The sequence below is a fragment of the Phascolarctos cinereus genome, unplaced genomic scaffold (assembly GCF_003287225.1).
Source record: "Phascolarctos cinereus isolate Bilbo 61053 unplaced genomic scaffold, phaCin_HiC Scaffold_726;HRSCAF=1367, whole genome shotgun sequence".
NCBI classification, from domain to species: Eukaryota; Metazoa; Chordata; class Mammalia; order Diprotodontia; family Phascolarctidae; genus Phascolarctos; species Phascolarctos cinereus.
The window spans coordinates 39,119,923-39,141,060 of NW_027556098.1; the positions used below are offsets into that span (position 1 = coordinate 39,119,923).

At 34.3% G+C, this 21,138-nt stretch overlaps 1 protein-coding gene across 7 annotated transcripts in view; it reads left to right on the forward strand.

Moving 5' to 3' along the window:
• The window catches only part of USP25 (ubiquitin specific peptidase 25), a 200,870-nt gene that overhangs the window by 140,143 nt on the left and 39,589 nt on the right, over positions 1-21,138 (forward strand). For 5 of the 7 annotated variants that reach the window (XM_020976262.2, XM_020976266.2, XM_020976265.2 and 2 more), the window contains one exon: positions 199-294. The exons of the other annotated variants lie outside the window; for them this stretch is intronic. In XM_020976262.2, coding sequence (XP_020831921.1) covers positions 199-294 — 96 coding nt within the window. The remainder of the gene's footprint in view (positions 1-198; positions 295-21,138) is intronic. 7 annotated transcript variants of the gene reach the window in all.

Consider the following 21,138-nt stretch of genomic DNA (forward strand, 5'->3'; position numbering starts at 1 on the left):
TTATGTGCATATCAGGTTAGATTTACTGTAGAAGAAACAAATGCTATGATTAATTTGGGAATCATGAGCATTAGCTATAACAGTATTTTCTGGCTGTGTCTATGGGATGCTTTTTAGCTGGCATGTACATGAAGACATTTTCTTAACATTTAAAAATGTTAACCATTCCAACCTTTTACCTTAAATCCCTTGTGGCAGATCATGATGACACCGAACATGCAAGGTATTATCATGGCTATAGGTAAATCCAGGAGTGTATATGACAGGTGTGGTCCTGAAGCAGGGTTCTTTAAGGTACAATTAACATTTCCATCTTTATATTTCCTTTGTTTTTATCCCCCTAGCTTTTTATTCCAAAATATTTTGTTCTTTTATATAATATTTTGTTTACTAGTACTATCAGTATTCTCCTATCTAGGCTTTATTCCTGAAAGGAATATTAGAAAGGGTTGCCAAAGCTAATTGGACCATTGAGAAAACTATGCAAGTATCTTGGGAGGGAAAAAACACTTTTACCTGAAGTATCTCAGTAGTTCTCTCCTCTGTTTTATGGGTGTACTTGTAGGAGAGGTGATGTTGGAGGGTATTTATGGCCAGTATTTGATACTGAAGACACTAGTTTTGATGGCTAGAATCAGTCTTGTTGAGAATTCACCCCTCTGGACTTGTAGATAGGAGGCTTGGGTTCAAATCCTAGCTTTGACATTTACTAGCTTTGGTGAAACTTGAGCAAAGTCATCTAACCTCTTGGAGCCTTAGTTCCCTTATTTATAAATTGGGTATAATACTTACCCTACCTTACAATAACCACCCTAGGGTGCAATAACTACCCTAGGGTAGTTAATAGTAATAGCTTAGCATTTATATAGCACTTTGGGGTTTGTAAAGCACTTTACATCTATTATCTCATTTTATTGTCACAACAACCCTGTAGGGTGGATGTTATTTTTGGTAAGTATTTAATACTTATTGTATGCCATACACTGGATACAATCTGTGCACACAAGTAGCTTACGTTCTATTGGGGGAAAACAACATGTACATATATAAGTGAATTCAAAAATGTGTGGGAGGGAGGATAAGCTTTAACAACGTAGAAGATCAAGGATGGTCTGGTTTAGGAGATAACACATGATCTAAGCCTTGAAGGAAGATCAGAATTTTAAGAAATCATAAAGGAGAGCATTTGAAGTGACATTATACAAAGGCATGGCATTGGAAAATGGAAGGTCCTGTGTGACAAACATCAAGTATGCCAGTTTGTCTGGAACGTAGAGTGTTTGAAAGGTAATAATGTATAGTAAACTGGGGCCAGAGTATAGAGAACTTAAATACTAGAATCAGGAGTTAGTTTTATTCTTGGAGATGAGGGAGTACCTGGAGTTCAATGGGCAGAGAAGTGACATGATCAAACGTGTCTTTTAGGCATATCATTTTGGCAGCTGTGTGGAGGATCAGTTTGAGAAGAAAAACCTTCAGGAAGGGGTTCTTGACCTTTCTTGGTGTGTCAATGATCCCTTTTGGCAATCTGGGGAAGCCCAAGGATCTCTTCTTGAATGTTGTTTTTAAATGCATACAATAAAATACATAAAACCACAAAGAGAGCCAATTACATTGAAGTGAAATTATTGAAAACATTTTTAAAGAATAAATTCATGGACTTCTGGTTAAAAAAAAAACCCTGCCCTGAAGAAAAAGGAGACTATTTAGGAGGCTACTTCAGTAGCCCAGGTGAATATGTTGAGACCTCATATTAGAGTGATGGTTTTCTGATAGAATAAAAGACAGGCATCTGATTGGATGCTAAAGATAAGAGTGAGGAAGGAGTTTGGGATAACTGAGATTTCAGACACCTGGATAACTTGAAAATTGTACCCACAGTTAAAAAAAAAAAGGAAGTTTAAGGGGAAAGAAAGTGAGTCCAAATTAAACTTTGTACAAGTTGAGTTGGAAGTGCATATAGGAAATTCAGTTGAAAATCTACAAATGATAGGCTGTAATATGGAACTAGAATTCAAAAAAGAGACATATGGGGACTTTTGCTGTTGCTGTCATTAGAGTGACAGTAGACATAGATATGGTCATCCACTGCACTACGGCAGTAGGTATCAACAAAAGTTACAAAATCACCAAGAACGTGATAAAACCATGATAGTGCTGCTACCATACATAGAGTTCATATTTTTAAAATGGAAAACGCATATTCAGACCAAGAAGAAGAGTGAAGAACTCATCAATGTCCTGGCTACCATGAGTAAAGCTCTTACCAAGAAGGACTAATTCATAGTTCACACTCCTTTTCCCTGTCCTCCAGTAAAAAGCTGACAAATATAGTTGTCACATTGATTCCTGCTATGTTCCAGGGCTGCCATTTACTCAATCTTATCTGTCCTGATGATGAATAAAAACATAACTGCTTACTCTTAGCTATATACATATCAGAGTAGTTGTGAGGCAGTAAGTGATAGCGGTATGTAGAATTTTAGACTTGGCAGTAAGAACTAGACTCTTCTTTTGCTACTAGATATGGGATCCTGGCCAAGTTACATAAAATCCTTGTGGGAAAAGGAGTACTTCATCAATGAATGAGTAATAAGTTTAAAAAAAAAGGGAGGACAGTTGAGGCAAAGGGACTATAAATAAAAAGGGATGCTGGTTTGAGGACAGACCCCTTTGGCCAGAGCAAAGGTTCTTAAGCTGGAGTCTATAAACTTTGAAAAAAATTTTGGTAACTTGTAATATACTTTATTTTAATGTATTTTGAATTTTAATATAACTGGTTCCTTTTGTTAAAAATGGGCTAACATAATGCTCCTGTTTTTATTATAAGTTATTCTTGTCCTAAAAATTATTCACCCCTATTGTTTTTATTAGATAGTATTAAAAATGCTTTTGCGGTTAATAAATTTAATTGTTTTCTATTATCTATAGTTTTCTATTCATCCGTGTAGTTTTCATATCCCCCACTTTGGTAATACAACTTGCGAAACCATTCATTAGAATATTTTTTGTGTTAAACATATAAAAACATAAAAGAAAATTGTAGGTTCAAGTATGTGTCTCATCTCTCATATTTTGGAATTTTTCTAAATTTCAAAATTAAAAGTATTTCCCATAACATCATCTTCATAGCTATGGCTTTCATAAAAGAGTTGCTTTTCCTTTCTCTGCCAAGGAATGCAAATCCATAGTAAAACTGAATTTTTTTTCTCCCTTCCTTCTTTTTCTTTTTTTTCCTCCTTACGTCTCCCTATCTATTAAAAAGACAAAAAAGGAAGAAATACAGAATGTTCTTATCGCATAAACATATAAATACAAAACAAATTCCATCATTGGTCACATCAAAACATGTATTTCTTGTTCTGCTTATCAGTCTGTCAACTCTCTGTCATGAGGTGAGCAGTTTATTAGTCCACTGGAATGGAAGTTAATTATTTAATCAGTTTTTAAAGTCTTTCAGAATTATTTGTTTTTATGGTATTGACATTATAGTACAAATGGTTCTTCTAGTTCTACATATGTCACTCTAATAGTTCATTCAAGTCTTTCCATGTCTCTTTGAAATTATCATTTTCTTCATTTCTTACAAGACAGTAGTATTCCATTAATTCTTATACCAGTTTGTTTAGCCATTCCCCAATTTATAGGCACCCTCTTAGTTTCCAGTTCTTTACCAGCATAAGAAAAGCTGCTGTGAGTATTTTTGTACATATAAGGGTGTATTACTCCTCTTTGACTTCTTTGGGATATAAGCCTAGCAGTTAAAGAGTACACCCTGGTTAGTATCTTTTGGTATATAATTCAAAATTGCCTCTAGAATGGATGGACTCATCACACAATTCTACTAGGCATCAGTATACTTGTTTTCTTCCATTCCTGCAACATTTGCTATTCATTCTTTCATTTATTTTTAGCCATCTTTGCCAATCTAATGGGTGTGAGAGGAGGAACTTCAGAATTGCTTTAATTTGCATTTTTCTAATCAGTGATTTGGAACATTTTTTCATATGGCTATATAGATAGGATACGGATAAGATTTCTTTCCTTGAGCAATGACTATTCATCTTGGTATAAGGTATGAGGTGTTGGTCTAAACTCAATTTCTTCATTAATACTGTCCAGTTTTTAGTAATAGTGAGATCCTTACCCCATTCGTTGAGGCCTTTGTGCTTACCAAACAGTAGTCTGCTAGGTTCATTTAGATCTGTATGTTGTGTGCCCAGTCTGTTCTACTGATCAGTGTGGTTTTTAACCAGTACCATATAAGAATTACTCTTTTGTAGTATAGTTTGCTTTCTGGTGCGGGTATTCTCTTCATTCACCTTTTTTTAAATTGTTTTCCTTCAGATTTTTTATTTTTTTGTGCCTCCATGTGAATTTTGTTATTATTTTTTCTAGTTCAAAGTAGTACTTCGGTAATTTGATTGGTATGCACTGAATAAGTAAATTAATTTGAATACTATTATCATTTTTATTTTATTAACTTACCCATGAACAATTATTATTTCTCCATTGCAATCTGTCCTTGTTTTTGTAAAAAGTGTTTTGTAATTGTATTTCTATAGTTCTTGGTTGTATCTTGTAGGTAGATTGACAAATATTTTGTACGTTCTACAGTTATTTTAAATAGAAATTCTCTTTCCATCTCTTCTGGGTTTTATCAATATTATAAAGAAATGCTAATGATTTTTGTAGATTTATTTCATAACCTTTAACTTTGCTGAAGTTTAGAATTTTTCATTTAATTTTATGTCATCTGCAAAAGGTGATTATATTGTTTCTTCTTTACTTGTGGTTGTCTTCTCACTTTCTTTTTCTGGTCTTATTACTGTGTAATTTCTAGTACTGTATTAAGTAGAAGTGCTGGTAGTGGACATACTAATTTCACTTTTAATCTTATTGTGACAGATTCTAGTTAATCCCCATTACATATGATGATGGTTCTTGGTTTTAGATATATACTATTTATCATGTTAAGTAAACCTGTTTATTCTTATGATGAGTATTATATCTTGTGAAAAGCTTTTTCCACATCAGTTGATAAAATCATGATTTTTGTTGTTTTTGTTATTAACATTGTTTCAGTTCATATTTCTCCTAACTTGAAATTTGCATTCCTAATATAAATCCCAGTTGGTCATAGAATATATTCTTTATGATGGGTTGTTGTAGCCTCTTTGCTAATGTTTTATTTAATTTTTAAAATTTAGCTTCCCTCTTCTTTTTAATAACATTAAGAATGATTTTTCTATTTTATTTTAATAACTTTTTAAAGCCAGTCTTATTAATTCAATATTTATTTTTCCTTTCAAATTTGTGAATATCTTCCTTGATTTTCAGGATTTCTATTTTAGTTTTTAATTTGTTGGTTTTCTATGTATTTTTAGTCCCATGTCCAATTTGTTGATCTCTCTTTTTTCTTTTTGTTAATGAAAGCGTTTAGAGATGCAGATTTTCCCTTTAGGACTGCTTTGTCTTTATCATCTAATTTGGGGCTTATTGTTATCTTTAATGAAATTATCATTTCTGTGGTTTGCTCTTTAACTCATCAGTTCTTCTGATGGCTCTTTCATTTAATCTCCAGTTGATTTTTAATACTTTTAGTGGCCCTTTATTTTATGTAACTATCGTTAAGTTGTGGTCAGTAAAGGGTATGTTTAATATTCTGCTTTTGCCCATTTGTTTGTGTGGTTTTTATGTCCTAATACATGGTCAGTTTTTGTAAAGGTGCTGTGCACATCTGAGAAATATGTCTAGTCCTTTCTCTTCCAAATCCTATTCACTAATTATCACAGGTCCATCATAACTAACTTTTTCTAAAATTCTAGTCAAGACTTTAACTTCTTGTTTAATTTTTGGTTAGACTTACGTAGGGCTGAATGTAGTATGTTTAACTTCCTCACCATTATAATTTTGTTCTCTATTTCTCATTGTTATTCATTTAGTTTTTCCTTTAATTCTTTAGATGCTATTCTGTTCAGTGTGCATGTTTTATATATACATATATTGAAAACATACTTTTATATGCAGCATATTTGCATATATTGAAAAAACCCTCTACATAATTCTTCTGTAATTTAGACATGGTTTTGCTTATGATTAATCCTTCTTATGCCTCCCTTTCCCTTAATAAAGGAGTTAATAAATACTTTAATAAAACTATTGTTGTTGTTATTATTGTTATTGTTATTACCTACTTCAGTCTCTTCATCTTCTTCATTGAGATTCAAGTGGAAGCCATCCTAATTCTATATCCTGCTATTATTCATTTACACTTGATGTTATGTAGTTTGTTGTACAGATGGATAAAATCAAATTGATCTACAGCTGATAAAAAATATTGGAATTTTCTAACAGGTTCACTGAAGGCATTTTCAGAATACTGAATTAGTAGCCAGGATGATATGTGTACCTCATTCTCTGCCCACACAATTTTATTTTATTTTTGTAAGTCTCTGTGTTTTCAAAGTTTTTCAAACACATAGCTTGGAGATTTCTAATATGTATTGTGGTGCCATTTCTTAAGCATCATTCTTAAATTTTTATGCAACAATGTTTTCTGGGTAATTGTGAACAGCAGTGATGATAATTGATGATAATGATCTGGATCCAATGTATTTATTGGTTAAATTCTCAAAGATGTTTTGATGTCTGTGTTTCTAGTATGGATATTTGTCATCTTTATGAAAGATAGTGAACTTCACATATTATTTTAATCACTAGTTCATGTCTTTGTAGGTATTTGATTATTGTCATCATAACTCTTATCCTGGTCTCATCGTTGTTGATTGGGTTCACATAGAACGTCTGAAAACCATACACTATTTTACTGTTCTTTTTTATACTTAATGCTCTGTAGACCATTGTTCAGGAGGATTAAAATGATTGCTTTTTGTAATTTAATGAGTATTGGGATGTAACCTGAAGATTCATTGAAAGCAATTTCAGAGTAACTTCAATAGCAGAAAGATAACAGGAGTGAGATATACCTCATCCTTTTCTCAGATGGTTTTAATTTCTTCTGCTAAGTTTTATATTCCAAACACTTTTCATTCAGTGTAGTCTGCCTATCTGATATCGTCTCATCATTTGAATACATTGTTCTTAAATTTTTATGAATCGGTATCACGTACAGGTGGTCATGGACAATAGTTCTGTCTATAAAGATGCTCTAGTTCATTGCTTGTGGAATTGTGGTACTCTCAGTGATATTTAGGTTTGTATTCACAGTGTGGAGATTTGTCATCTTAGTTTATAAAAGGATAATGATAGTGTATTTATGATAATGATAATATGTTTATAGGTATTCTGGTAGTTACTAAATTTTTGTATCCTGCAGTGATTGATTCATTGTACAGTTTAGTCTCCACTACTTCCTTGCCCAGTTTGAATCATTAATTAAGTTTGGATTCCTAAAGAATAATCTTTTTTCAGTTTATGACAGTGACTTTATACTGAATCATCCTAAACAATTCTGTTTCTATGAAAACATCTACATGACTCAACCATTTGTTAAACATTTTCTTTATCAAATATATTGTTGGTTGAATTTGTACATGTCACCTATGGAATATCTTTTGATTCTACTCTTGGTTAAAATTTTAAGACCTTTCTTAGAGTCTACCCAGAGATAAAACATTTTGTTTTATACTTGATAAATCCAGTCAGTCAGTAAACATTTATTAAGCACTTGCTTTGTGCTACGCTCTGTGCTACGGTATATTCAGAGGAATATACCCATTGGCAACCTTTTCAATTGCTTTATGAGGTCTACTTGTTCAAGAAGTTTTTCTGTAAATTTTAACTGGTTTTTCATGTGTTCTGAAAACATCCTTTTCCTCCTTTTTGACAAGGAAGTGTCCCATCTTTCTACATCTGCTTTAGGGTGATAAGTCCAGTGTTTTAATTAGAATTTTATGAGTTTGGACACCCTCTAGAATTGTTGTTTTCTTTTTTGCCATCCAAAAGTATAAATTAAGACTGGTATTACATAGGTTTTAATTAATCTAAATATATTCTTTCTATTACTTTTGACATGAAGATGCCAGTTAGTGTCTTGGCAAAGAAAAAGTCTTCACTTTCTTTGATAGTGTTAGATTCAAAATGTTTTGCCTGGAGAAGTCCAAAGTGTCTTAGTATGATCTTTATCTGCTAGTTCAGTATGACATCAGGATTTAATACTTAAAGCCTTGAGTCTCTATTTCTTTCTTGGTGTATATTAAAAATTTTGCACTTACTGAATCCAGATCACATTTTGATATCATTGGGAAAAGTTTTCATGAGATGAAGTAGCCTTTTAATTTGCTTTTCAATGGAGCTATGTAATTTCCACATAAGTCAATAAATATGTTGTTTGGATACTACTTCCTCTGTGACTCATTCAGGAGAACCATAGTGAGCTATCCCTGGATGATGTCCTGTTTTACATCAATTGTTCTTGACATATTATTGATGGAATGTTTTAAATAGAAAAGTGTTCCAGGAGAATATCAAATAGCCTAACATTTTCATTGTTCTTGGATTTATGTTATATATTTTCAGTCTGACAGTCATGAGTACATAACTAAGCTTTGTAATATTTGATAAAGGTGATGTGAATGCTACAGTGTTTGGCTGTAATTTGCTCAATAATCACTGAATTAATAATGATTTGCTCTTTACAGCCTGGGAATCTTTGGCTCACCCCTTTTTGTTTCTTAGACAAAATAGTATTTTCTTGTGTTTATTAATACAAGTTGTGAATATTTACCATATAGTACCTAAATAGGTATTGGACCTACATTTATACAGATAACTAATTGTTCTTATCCTTGGCTAATAAGTATGTGACACTTTCTGTTAATAAAGATGAGATTGGTCTTTCACCAGAAAGGAAGCTGATAAAGTTCTTTGTTGATATTTCACATGTCACCGTGAAGCATTTGAACCACTAATTGTGGATTTAATTCAGAGCCACCACTTTCTGGTTTTTCAGAAAAGCTAGAGTTGCCTCCATAGATGTAACTTCTGTCATTCATTATCTTAAACTTTATATTTCATGTTTGTTCGAGCTTGCACTTTCATTGTGTTGGTCTTCCTTAAGCCATATATACTACCAAGTACCAAGATTACCACATCCTCCTTCAGGGGCTCTCTTCTCTCATTTCTTTGCCTTTGAAGCCTCTATAGTACAATTTTTCATTGTTGTTGAGTTGTTTTATTCTTTGCATGTCTTTGATTCCTTCTGTGGCCTCAATCATTTGACTTTCACTTTCAATATTTGATTAAAGATATCAGGAATTTCTGATGTTCTTTTATTTTCTGGATTCCATTTCACGTTTTCTCTTTGTTGCCTTTGATCAGATATATGGTATTCATTTTCTATGGCATGGAATGGCTGGATGTTGATATCTTCCATTGTCTTTCCAAAGATCTTCAAAAGTGTTCAAGCTACCTCTCCCATGCTGGTATTTGATGTCTGTCATTAGGAGTTTTCCTGAACAGGTCCACATTTCCTCCTATAGGCCTGACCATGGAATATATAGCAGCATATACTGTTACATACAGGTCCTGAAATGTTTATGCTCTTTCTGTCAAATATTACTGGAGCAAATATTCATTAATGATGGATATATCAGATGCCAGTGCCACCTTTAAAAAAATTATTTTGTTTTGTTATCGTTGGTCTATCATTTGGATTTCTGTCATCAAACTTAAAAAGAGCTCTTCTAAATTCCATTCTAAGTATGCCCATCTTTTCAAAATCATGTGAGATATCGGCATTACTTTTTTCACCATCTTTTTCATTATTAGGTGATTTGCATTAAGTATAGATTTTTAATGCCTTCAGGTTCTTCCACATTTCCCTCTCCAGATTTAAGTAACTCCTCAATTTCCGCTTTTATTTCATCTAACCTGGGTTTAGGAATGAAGTTATTTCTTACGATTGCCATGCACTGATCTGCAATAAGTTGTTGTGTAACTTGGAGCTGAGGATATCGTTGACACAAAGCAGAATGAAGTCTTTGCCTATAACTGGTAAGATCTGTTTCTAATTTTGTTATGATGTAGTATTGGTGCATAATAAAAACATTTACATTATTGATTCATTTCATGTGCACTCATGGTATTCCCACTTTAGTGATCAGTGTCATCTGCACCAAAGCATTTCTGGCAGGTGGGGTGTTGGCGTTCTCACATATCTTGCCTTCTTGTCATATCAGAACACGAACAATACCAGTTGCTCTACTCTCTTTCATGTTCAGCTTATCATTATCTGACCAGGCATAGTCTGTAGCCCTGTACTATCCCATCTGTTTTGTTGACTTAGTAGCATTTACATTACACTAACCTGAGAGCTGACCAAATCAGTGGTGTTACCAGAGCCCAGTTTGCCAGCAATTCAGGGTTTCTGTCAGGCTTTTATACCCACTATCTTAGAGCACACAGAGTAGTACTGCTGTAGTACATCACCCTAACTGGTATCTGACGCCTTTCTCCCTCTCTCTCCCCTCATTCCTCACCGTGAGGAGGTGGTGGTTGTTTTCTTGTTGATATTTTGTTCTCTTTTTTTTTTGGAGGAGGGTAGTTTAAGTAGAAGATAAATAAGTTGCTATTCTATTATTATTCTTTTGAACTTTAATATTCAACTAACATTGAACTAGCACTTACTGTATGCCAGGCACTGTGCTAAACAATACAAATACAGTGCTAAGGAATACAAAGAAAAAACAAAATAGTTCCTGCCCCTAGGGACTTCACATTCAAATAGGGTTAAATAGCATGTAAATAACTGGGTATATTGAAGATATATCAAGAGCAAACAGAAGATAACCTTAGAGGGGAAGGCTGGCTGCAGGAAGGACCAGGAAAAACTCTCTTGTATTAGTTGACATTTGAGCTAAGTCTTAAAGGAAACCGGGGATCCTAACAGGTGAAGAGGGAGCAATCTAAGCATGAGGGAAGAACCAATGCAAAGGTATGGAAATGGGAACTGTGTGTGAAGAACAAGTAGTCCCATATGGCTGTACGTGGAGGGGAGTAATCTATAAGACTGGAAATAAAATAAAAGGCCAGGTTTTGAAGAGCTTTAAATATTAAACAAAGTAGTTTATATTTTGCTCCTAGAGGCAATAGGGAGCTACTTGAGTAGAAGATGGTTTTGAGGAGGGAGATGTTGTTTCAGAAAGGTATCCCAATTAGGCTTTTGCAGTATTCTAGGTGGGAAGTAATGAAGTTCTCAAGTAGGGTGATGGAGTATGAGTAGAGAAAAAGGGTATTGATATGTTGTTTAAAAAAAAAAGATGACAAGATTTGGTGACTTACTAGATATGAGCAATGAATAAGAGTGAGGAGTTGAGGATGACAAGGTTATAAACCTGGATAGCCAAAAGGATGGTGGTGACCTCAACAGAAACAAGAGAAAAGGACAGAAACATTTTTTGAAGGGGGAAAGATGGAGAAAGATAATGAGCTCTGTTTTGGACATGTTGAGTTTGAAGTTCCTATAGGATATCCATTTTCAAATGTCCAATAGATAGTTGTTGATGTTGATGATAGAGCTCAAGAAAGAGAGACTAGGGGCTATATATAAAGCTAGGATTCATCTATTTAGAGATGATAATTTAACCTGGGGAGCTGATGAGCTGATGAGATCACCAAGTAAGAGAAAATGGAAGAGGCCTCAGGACAGAGCCTGGGTGGGGGAAGGACTATGAGGGTGGGAGGTATCTTATGTACTTTTGGACAGGAGGATAAAATTAGTGCTTAGAAGCATGATCATCATCCATAGCTTCACTGACTATATCCTCAGTGTAATTCCAGTAACAGGCAGAATCACAGGGATGATATATACCCTTTTCTATTGCCATATGATTTTCATTTCTTCTGTTAGATATTTGCATTTTGAAATCTTTTTCGTTTCATGTTTATTAGAAATTATGATTATTTGGTGTAACAATACCTATTAAAACACATTTTAAATCATTTTATATATTTATGTTTTTTTTGTTGTTCTGTTTGGGCAATTATGGACTATGATTCAGTGTGTGATAATGCTCCAGTTCCAGTACTGTTCATTGGACAAGTTCTCAAGGATACTTTGAGTTTTATTTATAGTATAGAAATCTGTCATTTTTCTGTCCATGAAAGTATAGCAAGTTTCTGATATATATAGCTAGACACGAGGTCATATCATAATTTTTTTTAGTTATGCAGTGATTCGTTATATAGTTTCTATGATATTCTTATATAAAATGCACTGATTGTTATTATCATAACCATTTCATCTCTTTGCAAATTCTTATAGAAACCGACTATAACATGGTGTAGATAAAATAATTTTTTTGGTAGTTGAATAAAAGTATTAGGATGTAATCTTAAGTTCCATAGTCTTACCAGAAGCATCTTTGATACAAATCCACTTTCTACATGATCTCTGTTTCTATTGCTAGACTTTTGTATTTTGAAAGATTTTCATTTCATAGCTTGGAGATTATTCTTATTTGGTATGATAGCTACTAAAAATTTTTTTTTTCTTAGGTTTTCATGTACCAGTTTTATATCTACATGATTGTAGGCAATAATTAGCTCTCTAGTAATGGTCAAGTTATAGTACAGTTTATTGGTTGAGTTCTCTAGGCTATTTTCAGGTCTGTATTTGTTACGTGGTAATTTGTCATTAATTAATCGATGAAGGACAGCTAACTCCTGATTTATAATTCTAACAATCAGGTCATGGCTTGCTATATATTAGGTTAGTGTCAGATTTCTGCAGCTTATGGTGATATGTTACACATTTTCTTTCATTTCCTTGCTTAATCTACATGGGTTAAAAAATCTGAATTCCTTAAGGATAATCCTTCTATAATTTCTACATATATTTCTACAAATAAATCCAAACAATAATCATTTGTTCAATGCTTCTTTTTAAGCTAAGTGTTGACTTAATTCATGTGGATATTGCCCATGGGTGGCCTTTTGATTCCATTCTGGGATTGTAGAATGTGGGGCTGGGAGTTGTAACTTTCTGTTACTTTTGATGTGTGCATTGGTATGTGTCATTCATTGCTATTGCTTGGTGAGGAGATTTTTGCTTTTTCTAAAAATATATCTGTAGATTTTAAAAAATCTTTTTATTATGTACACTAAAGATGCTTATGCATCTTCTTCCCCTTTTTGGCAACAAAGTATTAATCTTTCTGTAGGTGTCTTTTGGTTTCTGGGTTTAGTTAATATTGCACAGATTTCTGTTAGAATATTTTCTAAATGTGATATGTGGTCGATTTTACAGTTTCATAGCATACATTAATGCTGGTATTGCATAGGTGTCAGTTCTTTTAAATGTGCTCATTCTGTCCACATTCATTTCAAATGCTAATAAGCCTCTTAAAATATTCAGCCATAACCTTTTAGCTATCTTTATACTGGATATTTCTGACTTGGAGGAAACCAAGGTATGTATAAGGTATTTACTTAATCTATTGAACTCACCGTGACCTACAAATGCAATCTGAAGCCTTCGGTCTCTTTCTTTCCTTAGCATACATTAAAAATTTTACACTTGTCACAGTCCAAATGACTTTTGATATTGTAGAGAAAGGACTGCATAAGATGAAGGAATAATTTAATATGTTTTTGAATGCAGCTTTATGGCTTGATATAACTCAAGTGAGAAATACTGAGTAAGGTATTTTGGTTTTATGCTGTCTTTAACGTGGGAGCCTTATTCTGTTTAGAGTCAGTGGGTTTAAGGCTAGGGAGAACCATAGAAAATAGTTTTCCATGTGGATATAAAATACCCTACCCTTCTCATTATAGTTGGGTCTGTTCTATGTATTTGTAGTACATAAATAATCCATGAAAGTGGAACACATTGGAATAGTCACCAAAGGCTAAAAAACGTTGTGCTTTCAGGAGGTTTGTTCAATAATTACTAAATTGATAAGAAATTTCTTACAGAGCTGGGAGTTTTTGGCTGTTGTTGTTCTTTTGGTGAGGCAGTTGGGGTTAAGTGACTTGCCCAGGGTCACACAGATAGTGAATATCATGTCTGAGGCCAGATTTGACCTCGGGTCCTCCTGACTTCAGGGCTGGTGCTCTATCTACTGTGCCACCTAGCTGCCCCTGGCTTTTGTTGTCATTGTCGTTTTTCAATATATTGATTTCTTGTATTAATAGAGTTTTTTTTTAAAGTGGTACTACTGTGTATACTATTATACTACTTGTATAATCTACGTAAATGTGTTGTTGGCCTTATTTGAAAGTTTCACAGATGTTCCCATTAGGTGGTAGTAGATATGTGATGATTTCTGTTTATAAACATAAATAAGCAAAAAGGTAGGATCTAGCTTATGTTTGAGAAGAAACTGATAAAGTTCTTTTCTAGTAATTCATGTGCTGCCATGGGCAGCTAAATGTCAAAGTAGATAAAGTATTGAGCCTGGAGTTAGGAAAACCTGAGTTCAAATGTGACATCAGACATTTACTAGCTGTGTGACCATAGTCAAGTTACTTGACTTCTGTTTGCCTCAGTATCATCATCTGTAAAATGGAGTAAATAATAGAATCCACTTCCCAGGGTTGTTGCTAAAATTACATGAGATAATATTTGTAAAGCACTTAGCATCTTGGCACGTAGTAGGTACTATGTAGATGTTAGCTCTTAAGTATTAGCTATTATTTGAGCCAGCAATTATGGATCTTCACTTTTGATTCACTCTCTAGTCTGCTTCACCTTCACACAAGCTGCCTTGCCATTGGGTAACTTTCTTCCCCTCTCCCTTTGTATATCCCCTCTCTGCGTTGTCTTCCCTCATTAGAATGTAAGTTCTCTGAGAATAAGGACCATCCTGTTTTCTTGGTTTTGTATCTCTGTCCCTTATCACAATGCCTGACACATAATATTTAACAAATAGTCTTTCTTTCTGTCTGTTTATCCATCAATCTAGTCTTACTCAGCCGCTTGTTTTGCAGAGGAACTAGAGTTTCAGTTACTCTTTTTGACATAACTGTTTTGTTGTCCATTATCTTAACAGAGTGCAAACTTTACATTTCTCATTTAAAGCAACTTGGTGTTGTATGTGTAGCAACCACATAGAAAACTAGAGATTTTTCACATCTGCTTCCTTTGGTGATTTTATCTGTCCTCTGACTTCTTTACTTCTCAAACCTCTGTAATAAAGTTTTTGATTGATGTTGAATTGTTTACTTTATTCTTCACAGTTACCTTAATCTTTTGATTTTTTCTTCCAGTTGATGACTAAGGGAATCTAAGATTCCTTGTATACTTTAGTTTTTTCTGATGCCTTTCCACATTTTTTTGTCTTTAATTTTTTTGTCTTTAATTAGAAAATATGTTGTTGAGGTTTTATTTTATTTGCCTGGTTAGATATTAAAGACATTTTTCAGTGATTTTCCCCTAGATTTTAAATAGCTCTTTCAAGTCTTTCCCATTGTGTTGTTTGGTACCTTTCCTTAGAGATATTCCTTCATAGCTCCAACTTTCCTCTTCTGGTTCTTGCCATGGCAACAACAGCCAAACCACTATCTAAGGGCGTGGAAAATGCTTTTACACTTCATGTCAAATCCTGAGGAAGAATTCATTCATTCATAATGGTTATTGTTTTTAAAAATGTAAAAATAAAACTTAGTTTATGGGCCATACAAGAACAATTAATGGACTGGATTTGTCCACAGGATGTAGTTTACTGGCTCAGGTAATAGCTTTTTTGAATAACACTGTTTTGGTATAATTGGTCTGCTAATTGGATGGTCAAACACCATAAAAGCTTTTTCAGAATTCCAGTGTATTCAACCCATCTACTTTCACAAACAATTTTAAATATTGTTTTTGTTATCCTTTCCATCATTAGGTATGATTTCAGAAGTTTTTATTAAAATGAAGAATTTTGGTGACCTCAGGGTGTTCAGTTTTTCCAGGGTTTTCATAGCTCTTCAGTTTTATCTCTTATTTCATCTATTCTGGACTTAGAGATGAAGTTAATTATTAGGACTTCCCTGTACTGGACAGCAATGTATCAATGTATTGTATAGAGCGAAGGGTATCATTGACAAAACAGAAGCCCTTGTATATAACTGAAAAGGTTTGTTTCCAGTTTTTGTTTTGATACAGTCTTGGCATAGAATGAAAGTATCCATATTTTAAGTGCATTTTAGATACACTCTTTGCTTGCTTTAATAGTCAGTGGCATCTATACCTAAGCTGATGTTTTTTCCAGCTGGTGTTGCATTGGTATTTCTGCTGTGTTCTGATGTGTCTTGCCTGTCTTGTGATATATGAATGAGCACTCTAGTCATCATCTTTGTCAAGCTGATCATTGTAACAAATTCAGGTAGTGCCACCCTGCAACCTTATGGTGCCCCATCTATTTCTTACAATCATCATCTTAGATTATAAATTTCATCACATTGGACAGGGCCCAGAAGTCATTTTGCCACTGTTTCAGGATTCGTGCCGAACCTTTATAGCTACTGTAGCATTCGCAGAGTGCCATCTCTGTAGGTTCCTGGCTGATATTCCCTTTACAGTCTACCCTGACCAACATAGACTTCAGGGTTAGGCTTTTAACAGGGTGATGGTATCACCATTATTATTATTGTTGTTGTTGTTGTTATGCCATTATTATAGTCACCATCATTATTGCCAGCTTGTATCTTGTCTCTTTGGAGTTCATATAGAAATGGTATAAAGACAAGTTTCTGTCCCACTCTTATACTTGTATCCTTTTTTTTGTAGTTAAATACTTAATTCTATTATTTCATGTTTGTAATTTCTTTTGCTTTCTATATTTTAAGGGCCCTTCATTCCATGTAGTTTGGAGACTATAAGTGTCCAGTGTGGTGACACCTTTACCATCTCTTCATCAAAAATTGTAATATATACGTCCTTGAATTCAGGAGGCCTGGAAACATATCCTTTCTCTAACACTCACTGTAATACCTTGAACAAGTCACTTGGGTTTCTTGAGCATCAGTTTCCTCAGTCTATAGAATGAGAATAATAATACCCAGAGTCTCTATCTCTCAGGATTGATGTGAGGCTCAAATGAAGTAATACATACCCACATACACATGGGGGTATGTTAGCTCTTTGCACTTAACCTTTGGCAAATCACTTAACATCCTACATCTCATTCTGCATATCTTTAAAGTAAGGGGATTGGAATCAAACAATCTTTATTGCCTTCTATCTTGCTCTGAAATGCTGTGATTCTAATCTTTAGTTGTAACTTAATCTAATCCTATTGAATTATTGAATTAAATAAGAAAGCAGGAAGAAGTAGGTTCTCCTTGGAAAAGGAAAAAAATTTGGCAGAGTTAGTTTTATCGTACACTCCAAGACATTTTAAAAACATACAATTTTTCCTAGTACATTTGTTAATCTTATACACGGTGTTCATAATAATAATTTTTTAAAGACCACTTTGAAAATAATTATAGATTGTGTACCCAGTGTCTGTTTTAGAGAATAAAAGGGGTAGAGAAGTTCTGCAAACAACTTGAATGCTTTTTCATTCATTCATTAATTCACACATTTATTCAGAAGGGCCTTCAAATTAAATCAACATATTGATATTCATTGACTTCCATGGAAAAATTGGAATTAGATGAGGATGTGAAAAAAATATTTTGGAATAAGAGTGAAAGAGGTCAAAAATCTATAAACTACAAAAAGCCCTCATTCTGTTCATTGTAAATAACCTTTATTAAGAAAAGATCAGAAGAATCTGGATATGGAAAACGCTGAATTACTTCTCCCAACTCACCTGCTCCCAAATGAAATTGATTATATTTTAACAGATAGAAGCAATTCCCTATTGATATGGGAATCATTCCTAGATCAGTTATCTGTGTACAAATCAGCTACTAACTTGTTCACATCAGAATTAGTACAAAGTTAGAAGAAAGAATACACTGAGAAAAAAATATGGCATATGATTAAAAGGTAAGGGGACAGTAGATAGGAAGAGATTAAATATAAGAGAAAATGAATGATGATCATAGGGATAGTTTACTAGACAAGTTGTGAGATGAGAGGGACTCAGAGCAAGGAATGATGTAAAGGGATTTGCCTCAACAAAACGTTTCCCTCTTCATCTGAGGCTACAGTGAAGGAAGAGAAAGAGGGAGATGGCTGACTAGAAGGGTAAGTAGAGGGATCACTCAGTTAATGGTCTGTTTTTCTTTTTTAGTGAAGTATGACTTTTCCTTAGTATGAACTGAGGAAACTGATGCTTAAGAAACCTAAGATGATAGGAGAGTTAAATAATTACTACCTGACCTATTTGTAAAAGTTATTCATAATGAAAAATGGGATATGTATATGAGAAAGTACGTAGACACTGGTTATAGTAACTTAATACAGAAGTTTAATGGATATAAATCAGTTACCATAAGGAGCAGATGCTCAGAATTCAGGGCACAAAGGTACAATTAGGCTAAGCCACCCTACCACAGTGCGCAAGCTGCCAGCTCCAGAGGCCCTGATGCAGAAAGCCAGTGACCAGACCCCTGGCACCCAATGCAAGAAGCTTGAGACAGTGCCCCCTATGCCCCAAGAGCACAGCTCAACTTTTAAAGATGAGCAAAAAAACAAAGAGCCCAGACCATAGAAAGCTACTATGGTGACATAGAAGATCAAAGGACAAACTCAAGAGGACAATGATGTTAAGATACCTTCGTGTGAAGCCTCAGAGAGAAATGTGAATTAGTCTCACAGCCCAAAAAGTCCTCTTGGAAGAACTCAGAAAGGATTTTTAAAATCAAGTAAGAGGGGAGAAGAAAAATTGGGAAAATAAATGAGAGCTATGCAAGAGAATTATGAAAAAAAAACAACAAAACCCAGTCAACAGCTTGGAAAAGGAAGCACAAAAATTGACTGAAGAAAACAACTACTTAAAAAATAGAAATGGCAAAATGGGGGAAAAATCCACAGAAGAAAACAACTCATTTAAAAGTAGAATTGGCGGAGTAGAAAAGAAAGTACAAAAGCTAACTGAAGAAAATAACACTTTAAAATTAGAATTGGGCGAGTGGAAGATAATGACTCTGTGAGACATCAAGAATCAAACAAAATCAAAAGAATGAAAAAAGTAGAAGAAGATGCAAAATAACCCATTGGAAAAAACAACTGACCTAGAAAATAGATCCAGGAGAGATGATTTAAGAATTATTGGTTTACATGAAAGCCGTTATCAAAAAAAAAAAAGGCACTTTTTAGCCTCTGTCAAGAAATGATCAAGGAAAGCTGCCCTGATATTCTAGAACCAGAGGGCAAAACAGTCACTGAAAGAATCCACTGATCACTTCCTGAAAGAGATCCCAAAATGAAAACTCCAAGGAATATTGTAGCCAAATTCCAGAATTATCAGGTCAAGGAAAAAATACTGCAAGCAGACAGAAAGATCAAGGAGCCACAGCCAGGATTATATAGGACTTACCAACTTCTACGTTAAAGGATCAGCGGGCTTGGAATGTGATATTCCAAAGGGCAAAGGAGCTTGGATCACAACCAAGAAACAACTACCCAGCAAAACTCAGCATAATCTTTTTAAAAAAAAAATTAATTTTTTATAAATTTATTTTGATTTATCAACAATCACATATGCTTTTGAGTTTAAAATTTTTCTCCCCCTTCCTCCCCACCACCCTCCCCAAGACAGCGCGCAATCTGATATAGGCTATACATATACATTCCTATTAAACATATTTTCACATTAGTGATGTTGTAAGTAAGAATTAGAACCAATAGGAGGAACCACCAGAAAGAGGAAACAAAACTCAACAGAAGAAAAAAAATAGCAAATAGTATGCTTCAATCTGCATTCAAATGCCATAGTTCTTTCTTTGGATGTGCATAGCATTTTCCCTCAAGGCCTTTGGAGATGTTTTAGGTCCTTGTATTGCTGAGAAGGGTTAAGTTTATCAATATTAGTCATCGCACAACATGGCTGTTATTGTGTACAACATTCTCTTGGTTCTGCTAACTTCACTCAGCATCAGACCATACAGCTCTTTCCAGGTTTTTCTAAAGTCATCCTGTTCATCATTTCTTATAGCACAATAGTATTCCATTATATTCATATACCACAACTTGCTCAGCCATTCCCTAATTGATGGGCATGGGCATCCTCTCAATTTCCAGTTCTTTCAGGGGAAAAGATGGACATTCAATGAAAAGGGGAGTTTCAAACTTTCCTGATAAAAAGACCTGAGCGGGGGCAGCGAGGTGACACAGTGGATAGAGTACTGGACCTGAAGTCAGGGGGACCTGAGTTCAAATCCAGCCTCAGACCAAACACTTACACTAGCTGTGTGACCCTGGCAAGTCACTTAACCCCAATTGCATAAAAATAAAAAAATAAAAAATAAATTAAAAGACCTGAGCTGAACAGAAAATATGGTCTTCAAATACAAGACTCAAGAGAAGCATAAAAAGGTAGCACGGGAAAGAAAAAAAAACTTTTGTTATTCAGTAAGATTAAACTATTTACATCCCTGCATGGGAAGATGATACTTGTAACTCTGAAGAACTGTATCTCTAGTAGAGCACTTAGAAGGAGTATACTTAGAGGGTGTGGGTATAAGTTGACTTTGATATAATGATAAGATTAATTAAGGGGTTAAAAAAAGGATTGAACTGGGAAAAGAGGAAAGGGGGAGGCAGAATGAGGTAAATTATATCACATGAAGAGGAATGAAAATTCTGTTACAGTAGAGGGAAAGGAGAGGGAATGAGCATTGTTTGAACCTTATTCTCATTGAATTTGGCTCACAGAGGGAATATATGGTAAAGAAATCTATCTTACCCTATAGGGAAGTAGGAGAGGAAGGGGAAAAGAAAAATGGGAGAGGTGATAGGAGGAAAGGCAGATTGAGGGAGACAGTGGTCAAAAGCAGAAACACTGATGAGGAGGGACAGCGAGAAAGGGGAGAGAGAGAGGAGAGAGAGAGAGAGAGAGAGAGAGAGAGAAGAGAGAGAGAGAGAGAGAGAGAGAGAGAGAGAGAGAGAAGTATAAACAGGAAAAATAGGATGGAGGTAAATACACAGTAAGTAATCATAACTATGAATGTGAATGGGATGAACTCTTCCATAAAACAGAAGCTGATAGCAGAGTGGAGTAAAAACCAGAATCCTAC